This window comes from Coregonus lavaretus (assembly GCF_964263955.1).
Source record: "Coregonus lavaretus genome assembly, contig: SUPER_35_unloc_1, whole genome shotgun sequence".
NCBI classification, from domain to species: domain Eukaryota; kingdom Metazoa; phylum Chordata; class Actinopteri; order Salmoniformes; family Salmonidae; genus Coregonus; species Coregonus lavaretus.
In genome coordinates, this window is record NW_028167181.1 from 6745087 (window position 1) to 6772957 (window position 27871).

The 27871-nt window shown below is 43.4% G+C and overlaps 1 protein-coding gene across 1 annotated transcript; it reads left to right on the top strand.

The window, feature by feature from the left end:
* Positions 1–27731, top strand: LOC311109978 (TBC domain-containing protein kinase-like protein; the record flags this gene model as incomplete). The annotated part of the gene is made up of 5 exons (XM_084188490.1): positions 1–49; positions 367–548; positions 11010–11173; positions 17834–17993; positions 27318–27731. 5 exons carry the CDS (start codon positions 1–3, stop codon positions 27426–27428), a joined length of 666 nt encoding a protein of 221 aa, XP_084044616.1. The 3' UTR covers positions 27429–27731.
* Between the last annotated feature and the right edge of the window lie 140 nt (positions 27732–27871).

The following is a 27871-nucleotide window of genomic DNA, read 5'->3' on the forward strand; positions in this document are numbered from 1 at the left end:
ATGGATAAAGGCGTGAAAGTTGTTTTAGATGTCATTCATGAGTTCTGGAGTTTGTGAAGTCATTCATTCACTTTCACAGACACACCCGTTTTTATCAGAGATTCCACCACTTAGTGAGGAACTCTCCGCTCAGGCCTTTCACGCTACCAAATACGAACTGCTTCAGCTCCCATCCTGACTTCCTGATAAAAAAAAATGTAAAACATTTTTGTTTACATATTTAATTAGTTCTATGTGCTGCAATTCAGCTTCTATCTGCCAAGTACGGCCTACATAAATAAATAAATAAATATCTATCAATAATAAAAACATGACAACCATATGAACGCCTGTTATCTTTGGTTCCCTTCCTATTCCTTCATCCAGAGATTGACATTGAGCGCTGCGTCCGGGAATCCATCAACCTGTTCTGCTGGACTCCCAAGAGCGCCACATACCGTCAGCATGCCCAGCCCCCCAAGGCCCAGGGAGACTGCAGCACCAACGGCTTCGGCAAGACTGCCAACTACTACTCTTCAGACTATCAGGACATGCCCAAGACGGACCTGGTGAGCGCTCCTCCATCATCGCACACTCACGCACACACAGATATGGACACATTCACTCACTCACTCACTCACGCACTCACATATACAGCTCTGGGAAAAATTAATAGACCACTGCACATTTTTCTTAAATCAGCATCTCTACATGTATGACAGCCATTCCATTCCAGTGTCTGTTGAATTCCAACTCAGGCACACCTCATTCTACTGAATTAGGTACTGATTAGGTGAATCACCTGAAACAAATCTTATTTAACGAGGAAAAGTATAAAAACCACTGCTGTGGTCATCACTATCCTCTTGCAATAGGAACAGCTGGATAACAAAAACAGAGCTAATAGTACCTCAAAAGTAATATTAATCCAAAAATAACTATTGACCATGCCAAAAGAGTTGAAAAGAAAAGTTTTGAGTGAGGAAAAGAAGGGTTCAATTCTGGCTTTACTGGCAGAGGGATACAGTGAGCGTCAGGTTGCTTCCATCCTTAAAATTTCAATGACGGCGGTTCATAAGAACAAGTTCAAGCAGCAGACATTGGGGACAACAAAGCTACAGACCGGCAGAGGGCGAAAACGACTCTCTACTGACCGGGATGACCGCCAACTCATTCGAATGTCACTCAACAACCGTAGGATGACATCAAGTGACCTACAAAAAGAATGGCAAACGGCAGCTGGGGTGAAGTGCACGGCGAGGACGGTTCGAAACAGGCTCCTAGGGGCTGGGCTGAAGTCGTGCAAAGCTAGAAAAAAGCCCTTCATCAATGAGAAGCAAAGAAGAGCCAGGCTGAGGTTTGCAAAAGACCGTTAGGATTGGACCGTAGAGGACTGGAGTAAGGTCATCTTCTCTGATGAGTCCAATTTTCAGCTTTGCCCAACACCTGGTCGTCTAATGGTTAGACGGAGACCTGGAGAGGCCTACAAGCCACAGTGTCTCGCACCCACTGTGAAATTTGGTGGAGGATCGGTGATGATCTGGGGGTGCTTCAGCAAGGCTGGAATCGGGCAGATTTGTCTTTGTGAAGGACGCATGAATCAAGCCACGTACAAGGTTGTCCTGGAAGAAAACTTGCTTCCTTTTGCTCTGACATTGTTCCCCAACTCTGAGGATTGTTTTTTCCAGCAGGAGAATGCGCCATGCCACACAGCCAGGTCAATCAAGGTGTGGGTGGAGGACCAACAGATCAAGACCCTGTCATGGCCAGCCCAATCTCCAGACCTGAACCCCATTGAAAACTTCTGGAATGTGATCAAGAGGAAGATGGATGGTCACAAGCCATCAAACAAAGCTGAACTGCTTGAATTTCTGCGCCAGGAGTGGCATAAAGTCACCCAACATCAATGTGAAAGACTGGTGGAGAGCATGCCAAGACGCATGAAAGCTGTGATTGAAAATCAGGGTTATTCCACCAAATATTGATTTCTGAACTCTTCCTAAGTTAAAACATTAGTATTGTGTTTTTTTTTTAATGAACATGAACTTATTTTCTTTGCATTATTCGAGGTCTGACAACACTGCATCTTTTTTGTTATTTTGACCAGTTGTCATTTTCTGCAAATAAATGCTCTAAATGACAATATTTTTATTTGGAATTTGGGAGAAATGTTATCAGTAGTTTATAGAATAAAACAAAAATACATACCTATAAATAGTCAAACCAGAGAAACTGATAATTTTGCAGTGGTCTCTTAATTTTTTCCAGAGCTGTATGTACTCACTCACATCCACGCATGGTCCAAACTCACACACCACACACACACACACACACACACACACACACACACACACACACACACACACACACACACACACACACATCCAAATCCTAACTTTAACCCTAACTCCTAACCATAAACCTAAACCCTAATTGTAATCCTAAACCTAACCCCTAAGCCTAAAATAGCCTTTTTCCTTTTGGGGTGAAATGTCCCCTTTTTTTGGATTTCTTTTTTTATACTATCCTTGTGAGGATAGTCAAGTTAGAACACACACACACACACACACACACACACCATTTAACTATTCTAACTCCTTCATGTCCAGACAAGCCTTGCTGTAAGGCAGTGGGCCCTATTTAACCTGATTGTAGCTGTCTGTCCCTCTCAAGAAAGGACTTGGATTGCTACCTCAATCCACCTATCTCATCATAAATTTACATGTGTTCTCACTCAGACATGGGTTGTGCTAGTCCCCTCGATTGAGCGGTGATGTCATAGACAGAATGTGCCACTTGTGTGGATTCTCTTGTGTGGTTTTCACACCCTAATGAAATCGTACGCCACATGTCTATTGGTTGCTCTCTGTAACTCTCTCGGTGACATTTAGTAAAATGTAGACTGCCTCATTCTCAGACAGACGGTACTACAGTATACATGTAATGGAGATGGGGGACATTGAGGGTCAGTGAGAACTCTAGACCCAAAATGGCCGCCATATTGCTTTATTAATTCATTCCGAGATCAGTCAGTGTTTTTCCAGTTGCTCTATCTTTCATATATTATTTATTGGAGGTTTCCATTTTCCGGGATTTCGCTACTGGCCAGGCTGTCAGCTTTGACTGGCTGTTAATTTATGATGGTCCAAGTGGAATAAATCCTGGGTTGGAATCTGAGCCTAATGGCTGGTTAACACGGACACGGGGGGCTCAACCCTAAACCATATAAACACGTCCAGTTTCTGGGCGCCCCATTGCCCCCCTAGACCTCCAGGGCTCCCCCAGACCTCCAGCCCCCCTCCTGAGGGTACATGCATCAGTCCTGGCCACTCATCAGCAGACTTACTTGACTTGTTAATTGTACATTTTAGTCATTTAGCTGATGCTCTTATCCAGAGCAACTTACACTGTTGTCAGCTGCATCAACCCCATCTCCTGTGTGATGGGCCTGGAATGATTGCTCTAATCTTTGTCAGTCACGTCGCAAGCCGAGGCCCTGATTTGTATGATGTGGTCGGTATTGATCGATGACCACATTCATCTGGAATGCCCTCAATCCTCCATCGGATAACACACACACACTCTCACTCACACACACACACAGACACACACACACCTGTCTGCATTAGTGTTGTCACGATACCAGAATTTTGACTTCAATACCAGGTTTAGTATCACGATACCAAAGCGATACTTGATACTGAAACGATGCCACGGCAAAAAAAGAAAAAGTGTATTAGTTTAAGTCACAGAATAACCACTGGGCTTAATTTTTTTAAACATTTAACAATATGTTGATAAATGGCAGAACAACTAAAATAACAATTATAATATCTTCTATTTAATAAAACACTATATTAAATAACAGAAGAATGTCTTAAATTGTGCTGATGCAAAACCATATCTGAGACTCAGCGCATACAAAATAATGGTACTGTTTTAAAAATGTAATCTGATACATGTCAGGGTTAATTTGCTCAGCTATGGTCATAATATTGGGTCCAATTATTGGGTCATCATTCATGACAGCTTATTTGTTACAGCTACATTTTGATTCATTATTCATTAAGACATAAAAAACACTTTGATGCTCATTTCTGAAGCTTCTATATTGCAATAGTTTACACACTATATTGCAATAGTTTACACACCATAGAAATAAAATGGATTTTAACACAGCATACTAGAGTGCATTTGAACTCCCAGGGTGCAATGCTCCACCCAGGGCTGCTGGCTGGCTAGTGGCTATTGCTAGCAAGCACAGGCAAACACAAAGTAGTCTAAATATATTGCTGTCATAGCTAAGTTATGAGTGCATTTCACATTACAACCAAAAAGTAATCATATTATAATGTTCACATGAATGTCATGCTGAATATACTGTATGTTCATGTCATTGTCACTCAAAAATAATTCGAAGTTAGTTGCTAGTAGTAGAATAATGTTACAGTGCAAATGTCATGTGTAGAATAGTTTGTAGTTTTGCAGCTAAACCTCCCTTGCGCTGCACAGCGTTTGCACAGTGTATTGACCTGAATCCAGTTTTTCTTATTAATACCATCTTATACAGTGGGGGAAAAAAGTATTTAGTCAGCCACCAATTGTGCAAGTTCTCCCACTTAAAAAGATGAGAGAGGCCTGTACTTTTCATCATAGGTACACGTCAACTATGACAGAAATTGAGAAAAGAAATCCAGAAAATCACATTGTAGGATTTTTTATGAATTTATTTGCTAATTATGGTGGAAAATAAGGATTTGGTCACCTACAAACAAGCAAGATTTCTGGCTCTCACAGACCTGTAACTTCTTCTTTAAGAGGCTCCTCTGTCCTCCACTCATTACCTGTATTAATGGCACCTGTTTGAACTTGTTATCAGTATAAAAGACACCTGTCCACAACCTCAAACAGTCACACTCCAAACTCCACTATGGCCAAGACCAAAGAGCTGTCAAAGGACACCAGAAACAAAATTGTAGACTTGCACCAGGCTGGGAAGACTGAATCTGCAATAGGTAAGGAGCTTGGTTTGAAGAAATCAACTGTGGGAGCAATTATTAGGAAATAGAAGACATACAAGACCACTGATAATCTCCCTCGATCTGGGGCTCCACGCAAGATCTCACCCCGTGGGGTCAAAATGATCACAAGAACGGTGAGCAAAAATCCCAGAACCACACGGGGGGCCTAGTGAATGACCTGCAGAGAGCTGGGACCAAAGTAACAAAGCCTACCATCAGTAACACACAACGCCGCCAGGGACTCAAATCCTGCAGTGCAAGACGTGTCCCCCTGCTTAAGCCAGTACATGTCCAGGTCCGTCTGAAGTTTGCTAGAGTGCATTTGGATGATCCAGAAGAGGATTGGGAGAATGTCATATGGTCAGATGAAACCAAAATAGAACTTTTTGGTAAAAACTCAACTCGTCGTGTTTGGAGGACAAAGAATGCTGAGTTGCATCCAAAGAACACCATACCTACTGTGAAGCATGGGGGTGGAAACATCATGCTTTGGGGTGGTTTTTCTGCAAAGGGACCAGGAAGACTGATCTGTGTAAAGGAAGGAATGAATGGGGCCATGTATCATGAGATTTTTAGTGAAAACCTCCTACCATCAGCAAGGGCATTGAAGATGAAACGTGGCTGGGTCTTTCAGCATGACAATGATCCCAAACACACTGCCCGGGCAACGAAGGAGTGGCTTCGTAAGAAGCATTTCAAGGTCCTGGAGTGGCCTAGCCAGTCTCCAGATCTCAACCCCATAGAAAATCTTTGGAGGGAGTTGAAAGTCCGTGTTGCCCAGCGACAGCCCCAAAACATCACTGCTCTAGAGGAGATCTGCATGCAGGAATGGGCCAAAATACCAGCAACAGTGTGTGAAAACCTTGTGAAGACTTACAGAAAACGTTTGACCTGTGTCATTGCCAACAAAGGGTATATAACAAAGTATTGAGAAACTTTTGTTATTGACCAAATACTTATTTTCCATCATAATTTGCAAATAAATTCATAAAAAATCCAATGAAAACAATGTGATTTTCTGGATTTCTTTTTCTCATTTTGTCTGTCATAGTTGACGTGTACCTATGATGAAAATTACAGGCCTCTCTCATCTTTTTAAGTGGGAGGACTTGCACAATTGGTGGCTGACTAAATACTTTTTTCCCCCACTGTAGGAGTGATGGTTTTAATGCATCTACAGAAACCGTGGGATACCAAAACCATAGTGCTTCCTACTTTATTTCTTATCACTGTCTTCTACTGCTGTGTGTTCCATACATTTCAGTGAATAGCGTTATAGTATATCCTTTTCCAGTTTTTTGAATTGCACGTGAAATAGTTACTTCTCCTCTTTTAAAATACTCTCCTCCAAGACCCTAGTCTGCTAATACCGCGTTTTACTGGACACCCAGAAGTTGTAAGAAACGACCACATCTGAAGATGGATTCTGTCATTTTATTTCTCAATATGTGTGTTGAGTTCATATCTGCTATGGTTGAATGTATGCCCTATAGCGTGCAGTGAGTAATTTATTCAATTTCCCAAGAACATTTCATTAAATCCGGGCGAGATCCTGTTTTCATGACACCAGAGAAATGAAGTGTTTACTGTAGGCCTGGACCCAGGACCCGGCTCCGCTCTGGGCCTAGCTCGAGTCTGTCTGTCAGCAAAAACACACAGTCATTTTATGAAAAGTGCCACCCTGCTCTGCTTGCCCCTGCTGCCAGAAAAGTTACTTCACTTTAGTTGAGATGAACATTGGTAACTGCTGCGTGGCCATTAATGGAACATAAAACACATTGGGGTCCGTATTTATAAAGTGCTGTTCTAGGATCCCCCCTCCCCGTCCATATCATCTTATTCAATATGATCTAAAAGGAAAAACTGATCCTAGATCCTTTGGAATCCTTTATTTCTTTGTGAAGGTTATTCCTTAATGGATTCATAGCGGCTCCCAGGTATCAAGTTAGCCATTTTCTGATCATTTTCTGATTTGAATTAATCTGGTATGTCGCGACTGCAATTTACAGTGAAATCCTTGATAGGGGATAGGGTCATGCCTTGAGAAAATATGCCAGCATTTGTGCTAATGCTGACTGTACGGTAATACTGTAACTGTATGTCTGTACGTCACCATGACTATAATGGGAGTAATTGAAAATGCCTGCCGTATAGAGTTACACTGAGGGATAATTGCCCTGTATGTATGGGAGTTCATATTGTGATGACCAATCCCTGCATGGTGATTGTACAAGACAGCTGTTAGCTATTCATTATCACTAGACCTCAGTCTAAACTGGTTATCGCCATGATGGGCGTTGTAGCTATTGTACTGTACATTCATGTTCCCATGCAGTTGATCATGTAAACCAATAGGGGCTATCAGGTTCCTCTGCACAGTAAATGTTGGTGAGAAAAACAAGCTCTGGGTCGTGTTCAGTAGTGCACACTGTCACAAAGTGTTTTGCAACAGAGAGTACAAATCTGCATAGGTATTGGACAAATGTGAAAATGTTCTCCCTGTTTCGCACCATTTCAAAATGCTTTCTCCCTACTGAACAGGGCCTGGGTCGTTATATTATATAATAATGCTATTTAGCAGACACTTTTATCCAAAGCGACTTACAATCAATGCGTGCATGCATTTTCCCTACGCGTGGTCCCGGGAATCAAACCCGCTATCCTGCCGTTGCCAGCACCATGCTCTACCAACTGAGCTACAGAGGACCACCATTCTTAAATTCTTATTATCAGTGTCTCCAGTTAGGCCCCATCACGTATACTGTTGTGTGTAGTGTGTGTGTGTGTGTGTGTGTATAGTGTGTTTGTGTGTGTGTGTGGGTTCATACTGTTGTGTGTGTGTGTGTGTGTGTGTGTGTGTATGTGTGGGTTCATACTGTTGTGTGTGTATACTGTTGTGTGTAGTGTGTGTGTGTGTGTGTGTGTGTGTGTATAGTGTGTGTGTGGGTTCATACTGGTGTGTGTGTATGTGTGTATAGAGTAGGTTAAAGTTGTCTAATCATAAAAATGTATGGCATTTCTTAGTCCTCTCTTAATGCAGTATAGGCCTAGGTTTAAAGAGCTTTATATTGATCGTGGCATCTCTTTTCTGACATCATCCAGTTCAAAACATTAAGCAATAGTTATCATCATAATGGATTGCTCTTATCAGTCATTCTCCTACTTCCGCACTCCTGTTTGGATAAGGTGCTTACTGTTTGCCTGTGCTAATGCAAACTATTTGTTGTGTTGGTGTCAGTGCTTCAGTCAGACAGTCTGTTTGTGTGTGTGTGTGCCCGTGGCTGTGCTTGTGCGTGTGTGTGTGCGTGTTTGTGTAATCATTGTACAGCCGTTATTACCTCTTTATGGAGTCCTATCAGTCATGGCTGTTTAGTGACTTCAAATCAAATTTTATTTGTCACTTGCTTGTAGAACCCTCTGTAGAAAGGGTTCTACATGGAACCCAAAATGATTCTACCTGGAACCAAAAGGGTTCTACCTAGAACTAAAAAGGGTTCTCCTATGGGGACAGCCGAAGAACCCTTTTAGGTTTTAGATGGCACCTTTTTTTAAATCCGTGTAACAGTGAAATGCTTACCTACGGTCCTTTCCCAACAATGATGAGAGGAAAATAGAAAAAGAATAGTGAAAAAAATAACACGAGGATTAAAAAGACATTGAGTAACGATAACGTGGCTATGTACACGGGGTACCAGTACTAAAGCTGGAGGAACACGTACATGTTGACTTATGGGCCTTAAAGGCCCAGTGCAGTCAAAATTCAGTTTTCCTGTGTTTTATATCATATTGTACAACAGCGGATGAAAACTAACACTGTTAAAGTGTGAAAACATTCTAATGGCTGGTTGACGACCCCTCTACCTCAGACATCACAGCGGCCAACCATCCTGGTGCCACTACTACCAAAACATAACATCTCCTCTCAAAACATTAGCCTGTCAATCAATTACAGCCAACGATGTGTTCCGAACTGATTAGTGTCTACGTTGACTCCTTCAGGTTGGCACGGCAATCGCCTGCCACTCACCTCATGTTGTACCGTAACATAGATGCCAACCAACACTACACCTAATGTGATGGTGTTGTGTCTTCTCTGAACAGAAGAGAGCAGTCATCTTTTAAAAGCATTCCTTCAAGCAAGACACGTTGTCTGATTTGATTGTTTGTTTGGCTCATTCAGAGCCTGTTTTCTGGTGTGTGTTTTAGTTCAACTCTGTGTGGTTGTATGCGTTGCAAAGACACTCTGAGGTCTTAAAGCATTGAGTGCCTCCCTCCCATTCAATGACTGCACAGTTAAGTGAATGAAATACACCCACTGAACCTAATGATAGTGAACAGCCTCTCGTTTGTATGAGTAAAGCACTCTTCTTCATCTTCATCTTCATCCTCTCCTTGTTTGCCCCTTGTATTTTTTGAGTTCTCTCTTCTTCATTCTCTCTTTATTGCTCTTTCTCTCTTTTTCTCTCTTCCTCTCACCCCTGCTCTCTCGTTCATGCTCCGTGCTTCCCAATGACTCATGACAGCCAGTGAAATGTGTGATCTGTGCCAGCAGATCATCGGGCTCGTTGATGCATATACCACTATCAATCATCCCACTATCCCATCCTCTCTCTCTCACTCGCTCTCTCTCTCTCCCGCCGTCAGTGAACATGAGGGGTCTTTACAACTTGATTTGTGCTGAATCCCGAGGAGGATATCTTTTTTTGAATACATTCAACTGCCAAAGGTGTCGCCATCCGTCTAAAAGTTCTACTTCAGATGATGCATTGACGCATATCACCTGCCCCTTGCCATGTATTGCCGTAGATACTGTAATTTGATATATTTCCAAGATTTTTCGTGGGAGCTTTAAGGATTAGGTGACATTATACATGAGTAATTTGGAACGCAGAACTTCAGTGGCGCACCCCTAGAGATGTCAAGACTGCTTATAAAGGGAAAGCTAAGTCCGATTCCTCCTCAGGCTGCACGCTGTTCACAAGAGATACCGGCACCTGAGTGCCATCATTGTCCCTGCCACACAGACTCCTAAAACCTGCTTATACTCTCAAGGCTTTGATGACAAATAGCCACAGTACCAATGGACTCCCTGGCTAGGCCCTCCCCATTAACACTGCTGATCAGAGCCTGTCTGCTCTGTCACCTCCAGGGCAGCATTATCCTGTAGTGTAGACTGGAAAGGGAGAGTGCCTCTCCAAAATCCTCTGTCCTCAGGTCAATGTATTTTCTGCTTTGCCGGCAATGGTACTGATACAGTTTCGGGTCCTTCCTCGAGAACTACATACAGTATTTACATATTTACAAAAGACTGACAAAGCTATTGTACTGTACCACTGAATGCTGTTATTGTCACCATTTTACATTTACATTTTAGTCATTTAGCAGACACTCTTATCCAGAGCGACTTACAGTTAGTGAGTGCATACATTATTTTTTATTTTTCATACCCCCCGTGGGAATCGAACCCACAACCCTGGCGTTGCAAACGCCATGCTCTACCAACTGAGCTACATCCCTGCCGGCCATTACCTCCCCTACCCTGGACGATGCTGGGCCAATTGTGCGCCGCCCCATGGGGCGGCAGGTAGCTTAGTGGTTAAGAGCGTAGTGGCAGTAACCGAAAGGTCGCTGGTTCTAATCCCCGAGCCGACTAGGTGAAAAATCTGTCGATGTGCCCTTGAGCAAGGCACTTAACCCTAATTGCTCCTGTAAGTCGCTCTGGATAAGAGCGTCTGCTAATTGACTAAATTGTAATTGTAATTGTAATTGTCTCCCGGTCGCGGCCGGCTACTACAGAGCCTGGATTCGAACCAGGATCTCTAGTGGCACAGCTAGCACTGCCGCAGTGCCTTAGTCCACTGCGCCACTCGGGAGGCAAGATATTAAAGTCTTCCTATGAGAATTCGATGTTTGCTGGCCAACTAAATAACAAACCGTATTCTGAGGGAACCTATTCTACCTGAGGGGTCATAATAACTTTCTCTCCCTCTCTTATCTCCTTCTCTCCAGTCACGGGAGCCCCTGGCGCTGAGTGACCTGAAAGCCGAGGTGTCCCCCCGTATCTCAGCCGAGGACCTCATTGACCTGTGTGAGCTGTCGGTGGGGGGCCAAACCAAGAGGATCAAGGCCAGCAAGCCAAAGATCCTTGCCGTCGACATCCGCAGCATCGAGGAGTATCCTTGTGTGTGTGTGTGTGTGTGAGAAAGAGAGAGAGAGAGAGAGAGACAGGGGTATCCCTCAATCAATCAATTGATCGGTTAAATGAATGAAGCCTTTTCTACACCAGCACATTAAGCAGTTGTCACAAAGTGCTTTTACAGTAAACCCGGTCTAGACTTCAAAGAGCAAGCACAGCAGAGACAGAGGTCTTCAGGGCAGATTATTAAAATATGCCTCTTCTTCTACCTCCAGGCTGTTTTTGTGTTAGCACCACATAGGGAGACGAGAGCCCAAGTGTTCTGTTTTACTTTGAAGGGGAATTTATAGCATGTTGTACTGTACCTCTGCTGAATAAATGCACGTGTTATTGACCTTGGCTATGCCTCTAGAGAAGGGATCACCGATTTAAATATGCTTTTCACCTGCAGGCTGTGTAGTACCACCGACAGTGTGTGTGTTAGGCTTGCATGTAGCTTTTAGCTCCATCAAGACTGATCTACCTCATTCACGCACTGCTAGTACACTGTCTTGGAAATATTTTTTATTGGTTCAGTTCGGCCATGGCCTTGTGCAGAGTACACATTGGCTGTGTATATGGCTCTGGCCCTGTGTACAAGAACAGGCTTGCCTTCTGTGCTCTCCTCTATCTGGCTGAGGAGAGTATGGAGGTCTGGAGCGTTAGCTACTGCACCACAGTCTGGACCTGAGGAGAATCCATTCTACCTGCTTATTTTTATTTGATATTTTATTGAACCTTTATTTAACTAGGCAAGTCAGTTAAGAACAAATTCTTATTTACAATGACGGCCTACCCCGGCCAAACCCGGACGATGCTGGGCCAATTGTGCGCCGCCCTGTGGGACTCCCAATCACGGCCGGATTGTGATACAGCCTGGAATCGAACCAGGGTCTGTTGTGACACCTCTAGCACTGAGATGCCGTGCCTTAGACCGCTGTGCCACTCGGGAGCTTATTAGCTACACCATAGCCTGTTAGCCACCCCATGTTAGCCACCTGCTAGCCTGTTAGCCACCCCATAGCAGGTAGCTTAGTGGTTAAGAGCGTTGTGCCAGTAACCGAAAGGTCGCTGGTTCTAATCCCTGAGCCAACTAGGTGAAACATCTGTCGATGTGCCCTTGAGCAAGGCACTTAACCCTAATTGCTCATGTAAGTCGCTCTGGATAAGAGCGTCTGCTAAATGACTAAAAATAAAATTAAAATAATGTTAACCACCTGCTAGCCTGTTAACCACCTGCTAGCCTGTTAACCACCTGCTAGCCTGTTAGCCGCCTGTTAGCCACTACTAGCAAAAACTACTTGTGTGGGCTAAAGTTACGAAACCTCCACTGGATGGGAGGTTTATGTGTCAACTGAAAAACATTTGTCATTTGCAGATACCTGTTGGTGTCCATGGCATTGAACTGATTTAATTAGTTACTAGTCAAACAGCCCTTTTGGACTTTTTTGTTGCAGGGTGCAGAATACCTGTGAAAATCAGAGGTGTGAGAGAGACTGATATACTCTGCTGATTGGAGAAGCTGCTTTCACCTGCCGGTTAGCCATGGGAATCTATTACTAAAGTGAGACTGCCTTGGTTGTGAATTGACCTTGTATAAGGTAACATTGTTGAAGTCCCTGAAGTAATTCTCCTAGAAAAACCTCCAGCCCTTATCAGTGGGTGTGAACACGTCTGGCACATTTTACAGCCAACGGACAAAGTCACCCTGGATAACAGTGTGTGCTAAGAAAATAAGGAGAGCGAATGTGCAGGGGGTTTGATTTGATAAGAAGTCCAACTTAACCTCTGGTTATAATTACCTAGACTTACCCAGGCACGTTTTTTTCTTTACCTTTTTTGGAGAAATGAAAAGACTGAGACTCTTTGGTGGGGTGTGATTTGTTCCCTCAGCGGGTGCGGCTGAATTATTGATTAATTATAGTGTGTGTGTGTGTGTGAGGGTACACAACACAGCCCAACACACACTCAGCGCACCACACACTCCCCATGGATACCCCTGATAAATCCCTTAGATTAAAAACGGGTTGCCAGATTCAATAACCCTGTAATCCATCTTGGCTGGGCTATTCATAAAAGTGCATTATCACACACAAAAACACAGTTTGTGTGCAGATATGGCGTGTTTGTTTTCTTCTACTTGTATTTCCCTGACAGTTTAGTTGTTCAGTTTATAAGGAGTAGACTTTCCAGTGGTATGTAACCAATACTCTTTCATCTTTAAAGTGAGCCACTCTCAAGAGTCATCGTCGGAGGTCAGTGGAATGGTAATTGTTTAAGGGGGAGTTAAAGCTACATTAATCAGGGGGATTAGTGGTAGAATATCTGGCAACCCTCCTCCCTCAGACTAAGTCCTCTCCATTCTATAGAGTCCTGATAGACAGGGGGTCCCCAGGGCTCCTGACCCAGAATAACAAAGTGGGATTTGGGCCACTTAGAGCTGGCCACCCTGCATTGTGATCATTGTGAGATAAATTACAGCTTTGGTTCTCCTGTTGGTCACAAAGTTATTCAATTGATCACACCAATCCAGTTTCTTTACTAGTGGTTGGTTTCCATGCCTGGGAAAGCGACATTATGAGATTCTGGCATATATTCAAGAATTTAAATAATAATTGAACCAGATTTCAGAATGTAGCTACCTTTTTAAGTATTTAGTGCACAGCTGTTTTAAACAACAGTCGTGTAGCCTACCTTACATTTAGGGGTTCTAGAGCGAAGATCCAGTAACTCAAGTGAAATCCACTAAAGTGAAATGTGTCAGTGTGTATAATGCAGTGGGTACTGTAACCATCATAAATGGCCTCTCTCTTCCCAGGAATAATTTAGGATGTGGTCTAAAGTGCTTTAGGAAAGCAGCTGAGCACTGTTCATCTTAAAATTATGTAGCAATGATGTCGATAACTACTCTCGGAAACGGAGCAAGCCAGAGAATTATTATTCAGTTATACAAGTATGCTTTTTGTTCCTCTCTCTGGCTCGCTCGTGCCTAGCTTTCACTGTTCCCTCAGCGCCTGGCACTCAGCAGAGCTTAACAGACGAATTGTCTTTTATTTTCTTTATTTTCCCTCATTATGTCAATTTCAGCACTCTTCCACTTCCCACCCTCCCCGTCCTCCTCCCATTCACCCACCCCCCTCCCACCGCGAGATTGAGTTATTACTTTCATTTACCTGGCTCGTAATATTTCCTCTCCTCCTCCTCCTATTTCTAGAGACTGTCTTTGGCAGCCAGAGCAGCTGCTGTCTCATAGTATAAACTTCTGGTAGACTCTGTTAGTCTGACAGACCAAGACAGACCCCCTTTCTCAATTTCACCTCTGACAGACAATGACATGCACACATTCAATTATTACACTCTGGGTGGGTGGTGGTCGTGGTGGTGGGAGTTGATTGCACTTACCTAGAAGGTTTAAAAAAAAAAAAAATCTGTGATCTTGTTTTATCTTGTAGTATTCATTATGCATGACTAAACAGAGGTGGAGAAATTATTGATTTAAAGATTGATTGAAAATGATGATAAAGAATTTTCCATATTGTGGACATCAAGCATATTTGACTTCCTGTTGAGCACAGACATTTTTTGTGGTGTCTGCAATTAATCTAAGAAGTTGAGATGATCTAGGGGCGGCAGGTAGCTTAGTGGTTAAGAGCGTTGTACCAGTAACCGAAAGGTCGCTGGTTCTAATCCCCGAGCCGACTAGGTGAAAAATCTGTCGATGTGCCCTTGAGCAAGGCACTTAACCCTAATTGCTCCTGTAAGTCGCTCTGGATAAGAGCGTCTGCTAAATGACCAATTTATTTATTTTATTTATTTATTAATCTGATTGGAGCTAGCGGCCTACCATGGCCTTGGGGTGTTAGCTAGCCCTCGACTGGCCTAGTCCACTATAGACCCCTGTGTTTTATAATAGACAAACGGTGTGAACACAGGGCCTGGAGATGTATTGCACTGTAAATTTGAAACGACCGCATTCGGAGCCTGAAATTCATCACAGTGTCAGAGCCCCAAATCATATCCAGTTGCACTGTTTTAGGCCCATAAAAGTGAAACTGCGGTCTGCGGGACATTTCCCTCCACTCATTCATTTTCTATTACTGCAGCAGTGTTAAACTGACTTCTATCAGGATGAGGGATTGGAAACATTTTCTGGCTCCTTCTCCCCACACTGCAAGACATTTTTTACGAATGATTTGACAAACAATTGTAAGGCAACCAGCTGCAACACGATTGTGAGTTTTGTCAACAACATTTTCACACACACATTTTGTTGAGTTTGTTCAACAACTTTTTTGGGGAAAAACTCACAATCCTATTGCAGCTGGTTGCCATACAATTGTACCTTGAATCAACATTATTTATATACACTGCTCAAAAAAATTAAAGGGAACACTTAAACAACACAATGTAACTCCAAGTCAATCACACTTCTGTGAAATCAAACTGTCCACTTAGGAAGCAACACTGATTGACAATACATTTCACATGCTGTTGTGCAAATGGAATAGACAACAGGTGGAAACTATAGGCAATTAGCAAGACACCCCCAATAAAGGACTGGTTTTGCAGGTGGTGACCACAGACCACTTCTCAGTTCCTATGCTTCCTGGCTGATGTTTTGGTCACTTTTGAATGCTGGCGGTGCTTTCACTCTAGTGGTAGCATGAGACGGAGTCTACAACCCACACAAGTGGCTCAGGTAGTGCAGCTCATCCAGGATGGCACATCAATGCGAGCTGTGGCAAGAAGGTTTGCTGTGTCTGTCAGCGTAGTGTCCAGAGCATGGAGGCGCTACCACGAGACAGGCCAGTACATCAGGAGACATGGAGGAGGCCGTAGGAGGGCAACAACCCAGCAGCAAGACTGCTACCTCCGCCTTTGTGCAAGGAGGAGCAGGAGGAGCACTGCCAGAGCCCTGCAAAATGACCTCCAGCAGGCCACAAATGTGCATGTGTCTGCTCAAACGGTCAGAAACAGACTCCATGAGGGTGGTATGAGGGCCCGACGTCCACAGGTGGGGGTTGTGCTTACAGCCCAACACCGTGCAGAGAACACCAAGATTGGCAAATTCGCCACTGGCGCCCTGTGCTCTTCACAGATGAAAGCAGGTTCACACTGAGCACGTGACAGACGTGACAGAGTCTGGAGACGCCGCGGAGAACGTTCTGCTGCCTGCAACATCCTCCAGCATGACCGGTTTGGCGGTGGGTCAGTCATGGTGTGGGGTGGCATTTCTTTGGGGGGCCGCACAGCCCTCCATGTGCTCGCCAGAGGTAGCCTGACTGCCATTAGGTACCGAGATGAGATCCTCAGACCCCTTGTGAGACCATATGCTGGTGCGGTTGGCCCTGGGTTCCTCCTAATGCAAAACAATGCTAGACCTCATGTGGCTGGAGTGTGTCAGCAGTTCCTGCAAGAGGAAGGCATTGATGCTATGGACTGGCCCGCCCGTTCCCCAGACCTGAATCCAATTGAGCACATCTGGGACATCATGTCTCGCTCCATCCACCAACGCCACGTTGCACCACAGACTGTCCAGGAGTTGGCGGATGCTTTAGTCCAGGTCTGGGAGGAGATCCCTCAGGAGACCATCCGCCACCTCATCAGGAGCATGCCCAGGCGTTGTAGGGAGGTCATACAGGCACGTGGAGGCCACACACACTACTGAGTCTCATTTTGACTTGTTTTAAGGACATTACATCAAAGTTGGATCAGCCTGTAGTGTGGTTTTCCACTTTAATTTTGAGGGTGACTCCAAATCCAGACCTCCATGGGTTGATACATTTGATTTCCATTGATAATTTTTGTGTGATTTTGTTGTTAGCACATTCAACTATGTAAAGAAAAAAGTATTTAATAAGATCATTTCATTCATTCAGATCTAGGATGTGATATTTTAGTGTTCCATTATTTTTTTTGAGCAGTGTATATATTTTGTTTTTACAGTGCACAGGATACATGTAAAACACTTGCAGAACCTTCAAAAAGTTAAAAGTTAACTTATGAAACTGGGTAACAGTTTAGCTGAACGCCACTATACTGTAGTGTAAGAAACCACATCAGACGTTCATAACCATAGTGGTATGCATTGATTAAAACACCTTTATGGAGCTTATGGTATCACTACTGAATGCTAATAGATCTAATGAATTATGATGTTGTTATAACCATAGCCGTGGGAAGTAGGGTTGCTGAGGGTGCTGCAGCACCCCCTGAAAAATCAGAATAAAAATAATATATATATATTCTATTATTATTATTATTATTATTATTATTATTATTATTATTATTATAAAAGCTGAAGTAGTGCACTGGGCCTTTAATAGTCTGTATTAGTGGACTGATATAGCCGTCTGCAGCACGGGCAAAACCCTTTTTCCACCCCCCCTTCCCCCTCTCCCCATGGATGAAAAAAATCGCCCCACCCCCAAACTACTATGGTTATAATGCATTGTTTGACAGAAGCGTGTATGGCCCTCTTATAATTACTTATCGGTCACCATAAGTTATTGAGGTCATCTGAGATCATCTCAACTTCTTACCATTTCATAATGATCCTGACTTTATCAGCCATCTAATAAGACACTTTAATACCATAAAGACTTTACATAGACTGGTGTACATTTGAAAGCGTTGTCCCTTAACCCAGGGTGTTCAGCTACGGCCGAGGCCACATCTCGGGCAGCATCAGCATCCCCTACAGCACAGCGTTCTCTCCGGACGGGGAGCTGGTGCAGTGTCCGGCCACCGGCATCCTCCAGAGCTTCAGGGGACGTGTCATCGTGGTCATCAGCCACGCCATGAAGAGCGCCGCCATGGTGAGAGAAAACACACGTTTAGGGATACACAGACGTGCATGCGTGAATGCAAATGCACACACATTGAACCTTTATTCATGCAGGGAAGTCCCATTGAGACCAATTTGTATTTTACAAGGGAGCTCTGATTCACAAGTGCATGCGCACACACTCAAACACACATGTATGCATGTGCACCCTACGCACACACACACACACACACACACACACACACTGTGCCTGCAGCTAAGACGGTTAGCTTGCACAATGAGCGATTAATTTATTCCACCTGCAAGTTCAACTAGCCAGACTGTTTAGGATTCAATTCGGCTCATGTTCTGTTCCTCCACAGACCTCCACTCTAAGTAATACGGAAGTCATGGATTGTTCAATCAGACAAGAGTCCAGCTTGTGTTTCCCCACTGAAATAAGTTCACCTTGTCTATACTGCATGCTTCAGTTGTTTCTGGGCAAAAGCTATTTGCTGTCTTCTCAGCATATTTGTGAACTGTAATGTGTTTCTTTCAAAGGGTAGTGCTCACAATTTTTAGAAATGAAGCATAAAAGTATGATTTGGGTATGTTTTTCGCTGTATGGAATTATTTATTGTCATTGCTATTAATGACAATTTTTACTGTTATGGAAGATTGGATAAAAGTGTTATCGACAGACGAATCGAAGTTTGAGGTGTTCGGATCACAAAGAATAACATTTGTGAGACGCAGACCAAATGAAAGGATGCTGAAGGAGTGCTTGATGCCATCTGTCAAGCATGGTGGAGGCAATGTGATGGTCTGGGGTGCTTTGGTGGTGGTAAAGTGGGAGATTTGTACAGGGTAAAAGGGATCTTGAAGAAGGAAGGCTATCACTCCATTTTACAATGCCATGCCATACCCTGTGGATGGCGCTTGATTGGAGCCAATTTCCTCCTACAACAGGACAATGACCCAAAGCACAGCTCCAAACTATGCAATAACTATTTAGGGAAGAAGCAGTCAGCTGGTATTCTGTCTGTAATGGAGTGGCCAGCACAGTCACCAGATCTCAACCCTATTGTGCTGTTGTGGGAGTGATGGAGATTTTTTAGTGGACTATGAGATAAAACTGGGTTAATCACGAACATAGAGTTAGAATTCTTTGTTGCTAGGCAAATAACTTAATTGGGTCATTTCATTGTGTGTGTGTGTGTGTGTGTGTGTGTGTGTGTGTGTGAAGTGGGAATCTGACCTAGGGTCGAATGGCTCGCTCTTACTTAAATCCATGGCTGTCCTACTTTATCAGAGACTGAAACCAGACTGTGGCCTTTTGCCTCTCTCCTCAAACAAATTGGAAAGAGTGGCCAGGGTTGGACAGAGTTCAGGCTAAACCTTTGTCTCTCCTTTGCTATCTTCTTGATTGATTTCAGCATGATGGGGGTAGGGTTTTGTATGTTTGAAAGATTTAAGTATAGACCTGTCATGTTCAACAATCAGTGTTCAGGTCAAGCCCGCGAGAGCCGGGGTTGAACAGAGTTTAAACTAAACATGAGTGTTTTTGCAAGATAAGGGATTGATTGATTGTATTACTATTGATTCTGAACTGAATGAAAGTCAAATTTAGCCACCATCATAGACAAAGGAAGTGGGCGGAGCGATAAAGAGCGGGAAACTGAAGAGGGAGGGATTTTAAGCTAGGGTGTGTGTGAAGGAGACTATATAGCTAGGGAAGAGAGAGAGAGGGGGCCTAATCTGTAGATTAGCCTGGCTTTGTTGAAATTGTAATAAAGTCATTCTTGATTCTACAAAAACTCTGGAAGAACTTAGATTTTTGATAAAGTATAGTGATTATTTTCCACAACAGGAGCAGCTTGACCGTATGGTACGTAAGAAGTGCCCATGAAGCCAATCCAACTTGTGGGAGGTGCTTCAGGAAGCATGGGGTGAAATCTCTTCAGATTACCTCAACAAATTGACAACTAGAATGCCAAAGGTCTGCAAGGCTGTAATTGCTGCAAATGGAGGATTCTTTGACGAAAGCAAAGTTTGAAGGACACAATTATTATTTCAATTAAAAATCATTATTTCTAACTTTGTCAATGACTACATTTCCTATTAATTTTGCTATATTTCCTATTCAAACTCATTTCATGTATGTTTTCATGGAAAACAAGGACATTTTTTGATGGTAGTGTATGTCTTATGGGGAGAACAAGTATTTGATACACTGCCGATTTTGCAGGTTTTCCTACTTACAAAGCATGTAGAGGTCTGTAATTTTTATCATAGGTACACTTCAACTGTGAGAGACGGAATCTAAAACAAAAATCCAGAAAATCACATTGTATGATTTTTAAGTAAATAATTTGCATTTTATTGCGTGACATAAGTTTTTGATCACCTACCAACCAGTAAGAATTCCGGCTCTCACAGACCTGTTAGTTTTTCTTTAAGAAGCCCTCCTGTTCTCCACTCATTACCTGTATTAACTGCACCTGTTTGAACTCGTTACCTGTATAAAAGACACCTGTCCACACACTCAATCAAACAGACTCCAACCTCTCCACAATGGCCAAGACCAGAGAGCTGTGTAAGGACATCAGGGATAAAAATGTAGACCTGCACAAGGCTGGGATGGGCTACAGGACAATAGGCAAGCAGCTTGGTGAGAAGGCAACAACTGTTGGCGCAATTATTAGAAAATGGAAGAAGTTCAAGATGACGGTCAATCACCCTCGGTCTGGGGCTCCATGCAAGATCTCACCTCGTGGGGCATCAATGATCATGAGGAAGGTAAGGGTTCAGCCCAGAACTACACGGCAGGACCTGGTCAATGACCTGAAGAGAGCTGGGACCACAGTCTCAAAGAAAACCATTAGTAACACACTACGCCGTCATGGGTTAAAATCCTGCAGCGCACGCAAGGTCCCCCTGCTCAAGCCAGCGCATGTCCAGGCCCGTCTGAAGTTTGCCAATGACCATCTGGATGATCCAGAGGATGAATGGGAGAAGGTCATGTGGTCTGATGAGACAAAAATATAGCTTTTTGGTCTAAACTCCACTCGCCCTGTTTGGAGGAAGAAGAAAGATGAGTACAACCCCAAGAACACCATCCCAACCGTGAAGCATGGAGGTGGAAACATCATTCTTTGGGGATGCTTTTCTGCAAAGGGGACAGGACGACTGCACCATATTGAGGGGAGGATGAATGGGGCCATGTATCGCGAGATCTTGGCCAACAACCTCCTTCCCTCAGTAAGAGCATTGAAGATGGGTCGTGGCTGGGTCTTCCAGCATGACAATGACCCGAAACACACAGCCAGGGCAACTAATGAGTGGCTCCGTAAGAAGCATCTCAAGGTCCTGGAGTGGCCTAGCCAGTCTCCAGACCTGAACCCAATAGATAATCTTTGGAGGGAGCTGAAAATCCGTATTGCCCAGCGATAGCCCCGAAACCTGAAGGATCTGGAGAAGGTCTGTATGGAGGAGTGGGCCAAAATCACTGCTGCAGTGTGTGCAAACCTGGTCAAGACCTACAGGAAACGTATGATCTCTGTAATTGCAAACAAAGGTTTCTGTACCAAATATTAAGTTCTGCTTTTCTGATGTATCAAATACTTATGTCATGCAATAAAATGCAAATTCATTACTTAAAAATCATACAATGTGATTTTCTGGATTTTTTATTACCTATGATAAAAATTACAGACCCCTACATGCTTTGTAAGTAGGAAAACTTGCAAAATCGGCAGTGTATCAAATACTTGTTCTCCCCACTGTATATCCCAATTGCTTCTCAAACATGTACTTAGACAGCATCTTCACTTTAATTCACCTCAGTATAATCCATCCTCACTTTAATTCACTGCAGTATAATCCATCTTCACTTTAATTCACCTCAGTATAATCCATTTTTACTTTAATTCACTGCAGTATAATCCATCTTCACTTTAATTCACCTCAGTATAATCCATCCTCACTTTAATTCACTGCAGTATAATCCATCCACACTTTAATTCACCTCAGTATAATCCATCCTCACTTTAATTCACTGCAGTATAATCCATCCTCACTTTAATTCACCTCAGTATAATCCATTTTTACTTTAATTCACATCAGTATAATCCATCTTTAGTTTAATTCACCTCAGTATAATCCATCAAATCAGAAGAGTATGCTGGGGCCAACACCTGAACTCCTTATTATAAACTCACAGCGTATTAGGCTACATGTACTGTATGTTTAGAAATGATTCATGTGGCATTCTGTTGCATCACCTTGCATCTCTTCTTGGCATTTGTCCCCAAGATGACAGTTGGCCTCCTTTGAGGGTTGGCCTTCTTGCCTGGGAAGGCCCAGTTTGAAGCCCCAGTACAGGGGGTATAGTTCTGATCTGATCCTCTCAGATCCACACAGTGATCAGAGGGCTTTAAGAGGGGATATCTGGGATATCTTAACCCCTTAGGTCAGCGCACAGCGTCACATGAACCAGTATCTGTGCATTAGAGAGCTCTCTAACGCCCAGAAAGCTCAGATTCAAACTCCCATTAACCAGCTCTGCAAGCGTTAAAATGTCAAAATACGTTTGTTGATCACCAAATATGGAGTTTCACTGAGCAACTATCTTCGTTTACTCCCGTTACGGCCGGCATGTAATTCCAAAAGGAGAGAATGAGTTCATTATTTGTCTAGCGGCCCTCATCCCCTTTTAATGACCCGTTTGAAAAGTGAGAGACCATACTTACTATGAAGTAAGTAAGACGTGTAGTCCTATTGAAATGAATGGGTAACCTCAAATGCCAAATGGGTATTCTAGTCTCCATTTGGTCAGGCAAGTCTACCGAATGGGCAACCTGAATGAACTTAGCCTGTGAACCAAATACTAACCAAACCCTCTGTGTTAACTCTTTGGAAACTACTGTGTATCTGGCCTTCTGAATGAGATGAGACCGACTAATGGAGATGGTAACAAACAGAGATAGTGACAGACTGGCAGGCGGTAGAGTAGACCATTTAGAAGAAATACCACAGACAGGCTAGTCATTCTGGGGTGGATGTGACGTGTGGTTCAAGGTCAGATGTGAGACGAACCGCCGTGATGAAGTCGACCTGCCCATCTACACAGCGGCCAGTCTGCACAGCCAATAGAAAAACAACCTGTCTACGTCTCCAAAATGCGGAAAGGAGATGACTCTTCGAAGTCACATTTTGGTTTTTCATTCGTCAAATAAGTTCTAAATTTGTATATGTAATATTGCCTGAATGTTGTGGGCACACATTGGAGTTGTGCTTTACAGCAAGCAGAGAACAGCAAAGTAGACACCGCTCAACAACTCAGACCGCTATATTAATGATCCTAACAAGTGGATAAAGCCTCATGCATATCTTGGCACTACAAAGTCTGTTGTGAGACTCCGCCTCACAGTAGCTCTTAGACGTCTCAGTCAATTTGCAGAGCAGGGAGGATAAAGCCCAGGGCTACAGACAGATACACAAGGAATATGTCCTTGTTGCTCTAGATGAAGGCCCTACTGAGCAGCCCTGTCTACCTGACGCCACTTCCACTGCTCTCCTACCTCCTCGCTCCCTCTCCTGTCGTCTTATCTTCCCCCCACCAGAGCCTACTGCCACCTGGATAGCGTAAAAGGCAAACTCTCCTCCTTCATCACCTTCCCTTCCTCTTTTTATCCCGCTCTCTTTTCTTTGTCCTTTACCTCAGCGGTGTATTCATTTGGGATTTAAACATGCGTGGATGTTGTGTGTGCGTTAGTCACGGACTTACCTTACTGGTTTCTCGGGCATCACAACAGGATTAAAGGGTTTACAGGGAGGGAGCTTTGGACTGTCCTTCTGTTTGGAGCCTCGCTTAAATGCTTCCTTAGAATGTGTGCGCTGCTGCAGTCTCGGTGTTGTGAGTTTCCCTCTCTCTTGCTCTCTGATTCTAACTCTCTCGTTCCCTCTTTCTCTCCCCCTCTCTCGCTCTCTCTTTTCCTTTCCTTTTCTTTCCTCAATCTCTTTTACTTATTCTCCCTCTCTCTCTCTCCCTCTCTACCATCTCTCTTTTCCTCTCTCTCTCTCTCTCACTTTCACTTTTCCTCCCTCTCTCAATTTCTCTCTGGCTGCCGTATGCGGTTTTTCTTAACGAATGGACTGTTTGCTTGACCTTCCGTCCCAAATAAGTCTGCCCTGAGGCTGGATTGAAGCTCTTTTCTCATTTGGAGATTTGTGACAGTCTAGTTTGAGGATCTTTAAGAAATGGATTCTTTGTGTGTGTGTGTGTGTGTGTGTGTGTGAGTGTGAAACATAAGTGAGGTCCATGTCATGGGAATTAAAGCACCTGCGATTCATTCTGTCACTTCATTTGGTCGAGAAGATGTAGCCGTGAGAAATGTGTTTTGACCTGGCAGGCAAACGGGAATGTTTTTTTGTGTGTGAAAAATGCTGTTTGTAGAAGGACCTCAAGGTCCATACACCCTAATGCATTAGTGATTAATGTTTGTTTAATTCCTAGCACACCTACTCCCCCAGTCTATGGGTGTATTCAAAATGGCACCATATTCCCATAGGGCTCTGGTCAAAAGAAGTGCCCTATGTAGGGAATCGAGTGCCATTTGGGATGTACCCTATACATGGCTCAGTGAGACTGGAGTTGTATAACACACAGGTCTGTAGTCATAGAATTTATGTCTGATTTATACTTTTTTTTATCTACTAACTGAATAGCCTATTTACAATCGGAACATGCATGAAAACATGACTGTAAATATAACAGTTTATATATACAGAGACACACGCCTGCACACATTGCTACCTAGCATCAGGAGTGAAGAACACAGAAATATGATATTCCACCCATAGAGACATGTCATAATAGAGATGTTTCTGATTGGCTAGAAGGGCATTCTAGAATATAATAACTATATTTAATTATTTGGTTCAATCAGCACTGTCTTTGATGTCTCATTTAAACAGAACACTAGCTGATGCTGGTCTGCCTGGTCCAACATGGCACCCTATTCCATATATAGTGCAGGGAAACCTCTAAACATAGCTTTATTGGTGGAATAGAACCGTCTCGTATGTCCACGTCTTCTCATATTTTTTATTGGAAGACGTATGGGCCCTAACGTGCTCTAACATGCCAACTGCATCATTTAGCAGTTGTAAAGAAAGGTTGTTAATGCACAGCATGTTTTTGCTCCGTCCTTGTCCTATTGATACAGGGTCAGGGGCTGTTTCTAAACGTTAACGGCATCCGCGGGCCTTTGTGAAGTCAAGGCCAGACATGAATGCATCTTTCATAATTGACAAGCCAGTGCACTTCCCTGAACCAATTCCAATGTTTTGGCTGTAATGTTCTACTCCAAGGTGTGATGTTTGGTTACTACTTCACCTTGCTTGTTAGTTTACGTCATGTTTGTTCTTCTGTCAGCCCACTGATCAATGCTAGCAAACAAATCCAACTTGCTAATGCAAGCACCACAATAGAATCGTCAGTGTTATTTGAAAGAATTTGGAGGTTGTCCTCGAGCTACACTAGATACTGTACCTAGCCAACTGGACAAGACTGGTCAAATCCATTCTGAATGTGTTCTTCTCTCTCACCCACTGATCAATGCTAGCCAACATATTGACAGGTTTACATCTTGGTAACACAAGCATCACAGTTGCATCATCAGTGAGAGTTGGAAGAATTCGTAGACTGTCCTTAAGCGCTACAGTACACTAGGTATTTGCTGTACCGCTGAACTTGCCAGCTGGACAAGACTGGTCAAATCCATTCTGAATGTGTTGCAGACCACCTAACCTACAGTAACCAGAGTCTGGGAACAACTTCATTCCCCAGATGTGATGCCATAGATGTGGTGAGCAACACCAGTTGCAACAGGCTCCAGTTCAGGAGAAGTCAGAATTGGGAAAGCGGTATTACAGCATCTTTTCAACCATACAGTGGGGAAAAAAAGTATTTAGTCAGCCACCAATTGTGCAAGTTCTCCCACTCAAAAAGATGAGAGAGGCCTGTAATTTTCATCATAGGTACACGTCAACTATGACAGACAAATTGAGATTTTTTTTTCGAGAAAATCACATTGTAGGATTTTTTATGAATTTATTTGCAAATTATGGTGGAAAATAAGTATTTGGTCACCTACAAACAAGCAAGATTTCTGGCTCTCACAGACCTGTAACTTCTTCTTTAAGAGGCTCCTCTGTCCTCCACTCGTTACCTGTATTAATGGCACCTGTTTGAACTTGTTATCAGTATAAAAGACACCTGTCCACAACCTCAAACAGTCACACTCCAAACTCCACTATGGCCAAGACCAAAGAGATGTCAAAGGACACCAGAAACAAAATTGTAGACCTGCACCAGGCTGGGAAGACTGAATCTGCAATAGGTAAGCAGCTTGGTTTAAAGAAATCAACTGTGGGAGCAATTATTAGGAAATGGAAGACATACAAGACCACTGATAATCTCCCTCGATCTGGGGCTCCACGCAAGATCTCACCCCGTGGGGTCAAAATGATCACAAGAACGGTGAGCAAAAATTCCAGAACCACACGGGGGGACCTAGTGAATGACCTGCAGAGAGTTGGGACCAAAGTAACAAAGCCTACCATCAGTAACACACTACGCCGCCAGGGACTCAAATCCTGCAGTGCCAGACGTGTCCCCCTGCTTAAGCCAGTACATGTCCAGGCCCGTCTAAAGTTTGCTAGAGTGCATTTGGATGATCCAGAAGAGGATTGGGAGAATGTCATATGGTCAGATGAAACCAAAATATAACTCTCTCACCCACTGATCAATGCTAGCCAACATATTGACAGGTTTACGTCTTGGTAACACAAGCATCACAGTTGCATCATCAGTGAGAGTTGGAAGAATTCGTAGACTGTCCTTAAGCGCTACAGTACACTAGGTACTTGCTGTACCGCTGAACTTGCCAGCTGGACAAGACTGGTCAAATCCATTCTGAATGTGTTGCAGACCACCTAACCTACAGTAACCAGAGTCTGGGAACAACTTCATTCCCCAGATGTGATGCCATAGATGTGGTGAGCAACACCAGTTGCAACAGGCTCCAGTTCAGGAGAAGTCAGAATTGGGAAAGCGGTATTACAGCATCTTTTCAACCATATATCAACACAGTGTTGCTCTTTATTATTATGTTGAAGAAACACGTTTCCTCATTCTTACCTAGATCAGGGCCTGTATCAGATGCACATTGCAGAAACTAGACGACTGCATCTGCTCTAAGTGTGCAGAGACCTTTTTCTTCAGTACACTTACACCTTACAGTAGCTACTTTGTCAAATGTATGGTAAATGTTGTTAATGGTTTGCCTTGTTCTTGGTGTCCCCCATCCAGTTTGCGACCCACCTGGTGAAGGTTAACTACCCTCGGGTGACCACCCTGGACGGAGGCATCAACAAGATGAAGCCCACAGGAATCCTCACTGTCCCCTCCCCCCAGATCTGATCAGAGACCACACCCACCAGCTGCCAATCAAACTATGCCCCGCCCACACAAACAAAAGGGAACCGCTCATTCTTTGTCTACCAACAGGCATTGTTTTTATAAAACTAAAACTTATTGTAAGAAAAAGTATAAAATATTTGCTTGTGTTTCTGTATATTGTTTTAGATTTTATCATTCGATGTAGCAGTCCCTCTTTATTTATTACTCACGTTGCAGTACTGTATGTATGTATGTATGTATGTATGTATGTATGTGCTCAGAGATGTCACAGCATTAAAATGACTGAGATCAGCTCCTCACTGTACAAAGTGTCTGACTTCTGTTTGCATAAGAGATAAGAAAGTGGATTGGAATCATTGGAAGAGATAAGGGAAGAGGTCGCATTGATAAAATCTTGAGGTCTTCCGTCTCATCATAAAAGAGAACTCAAAGGTTGCGTTGAT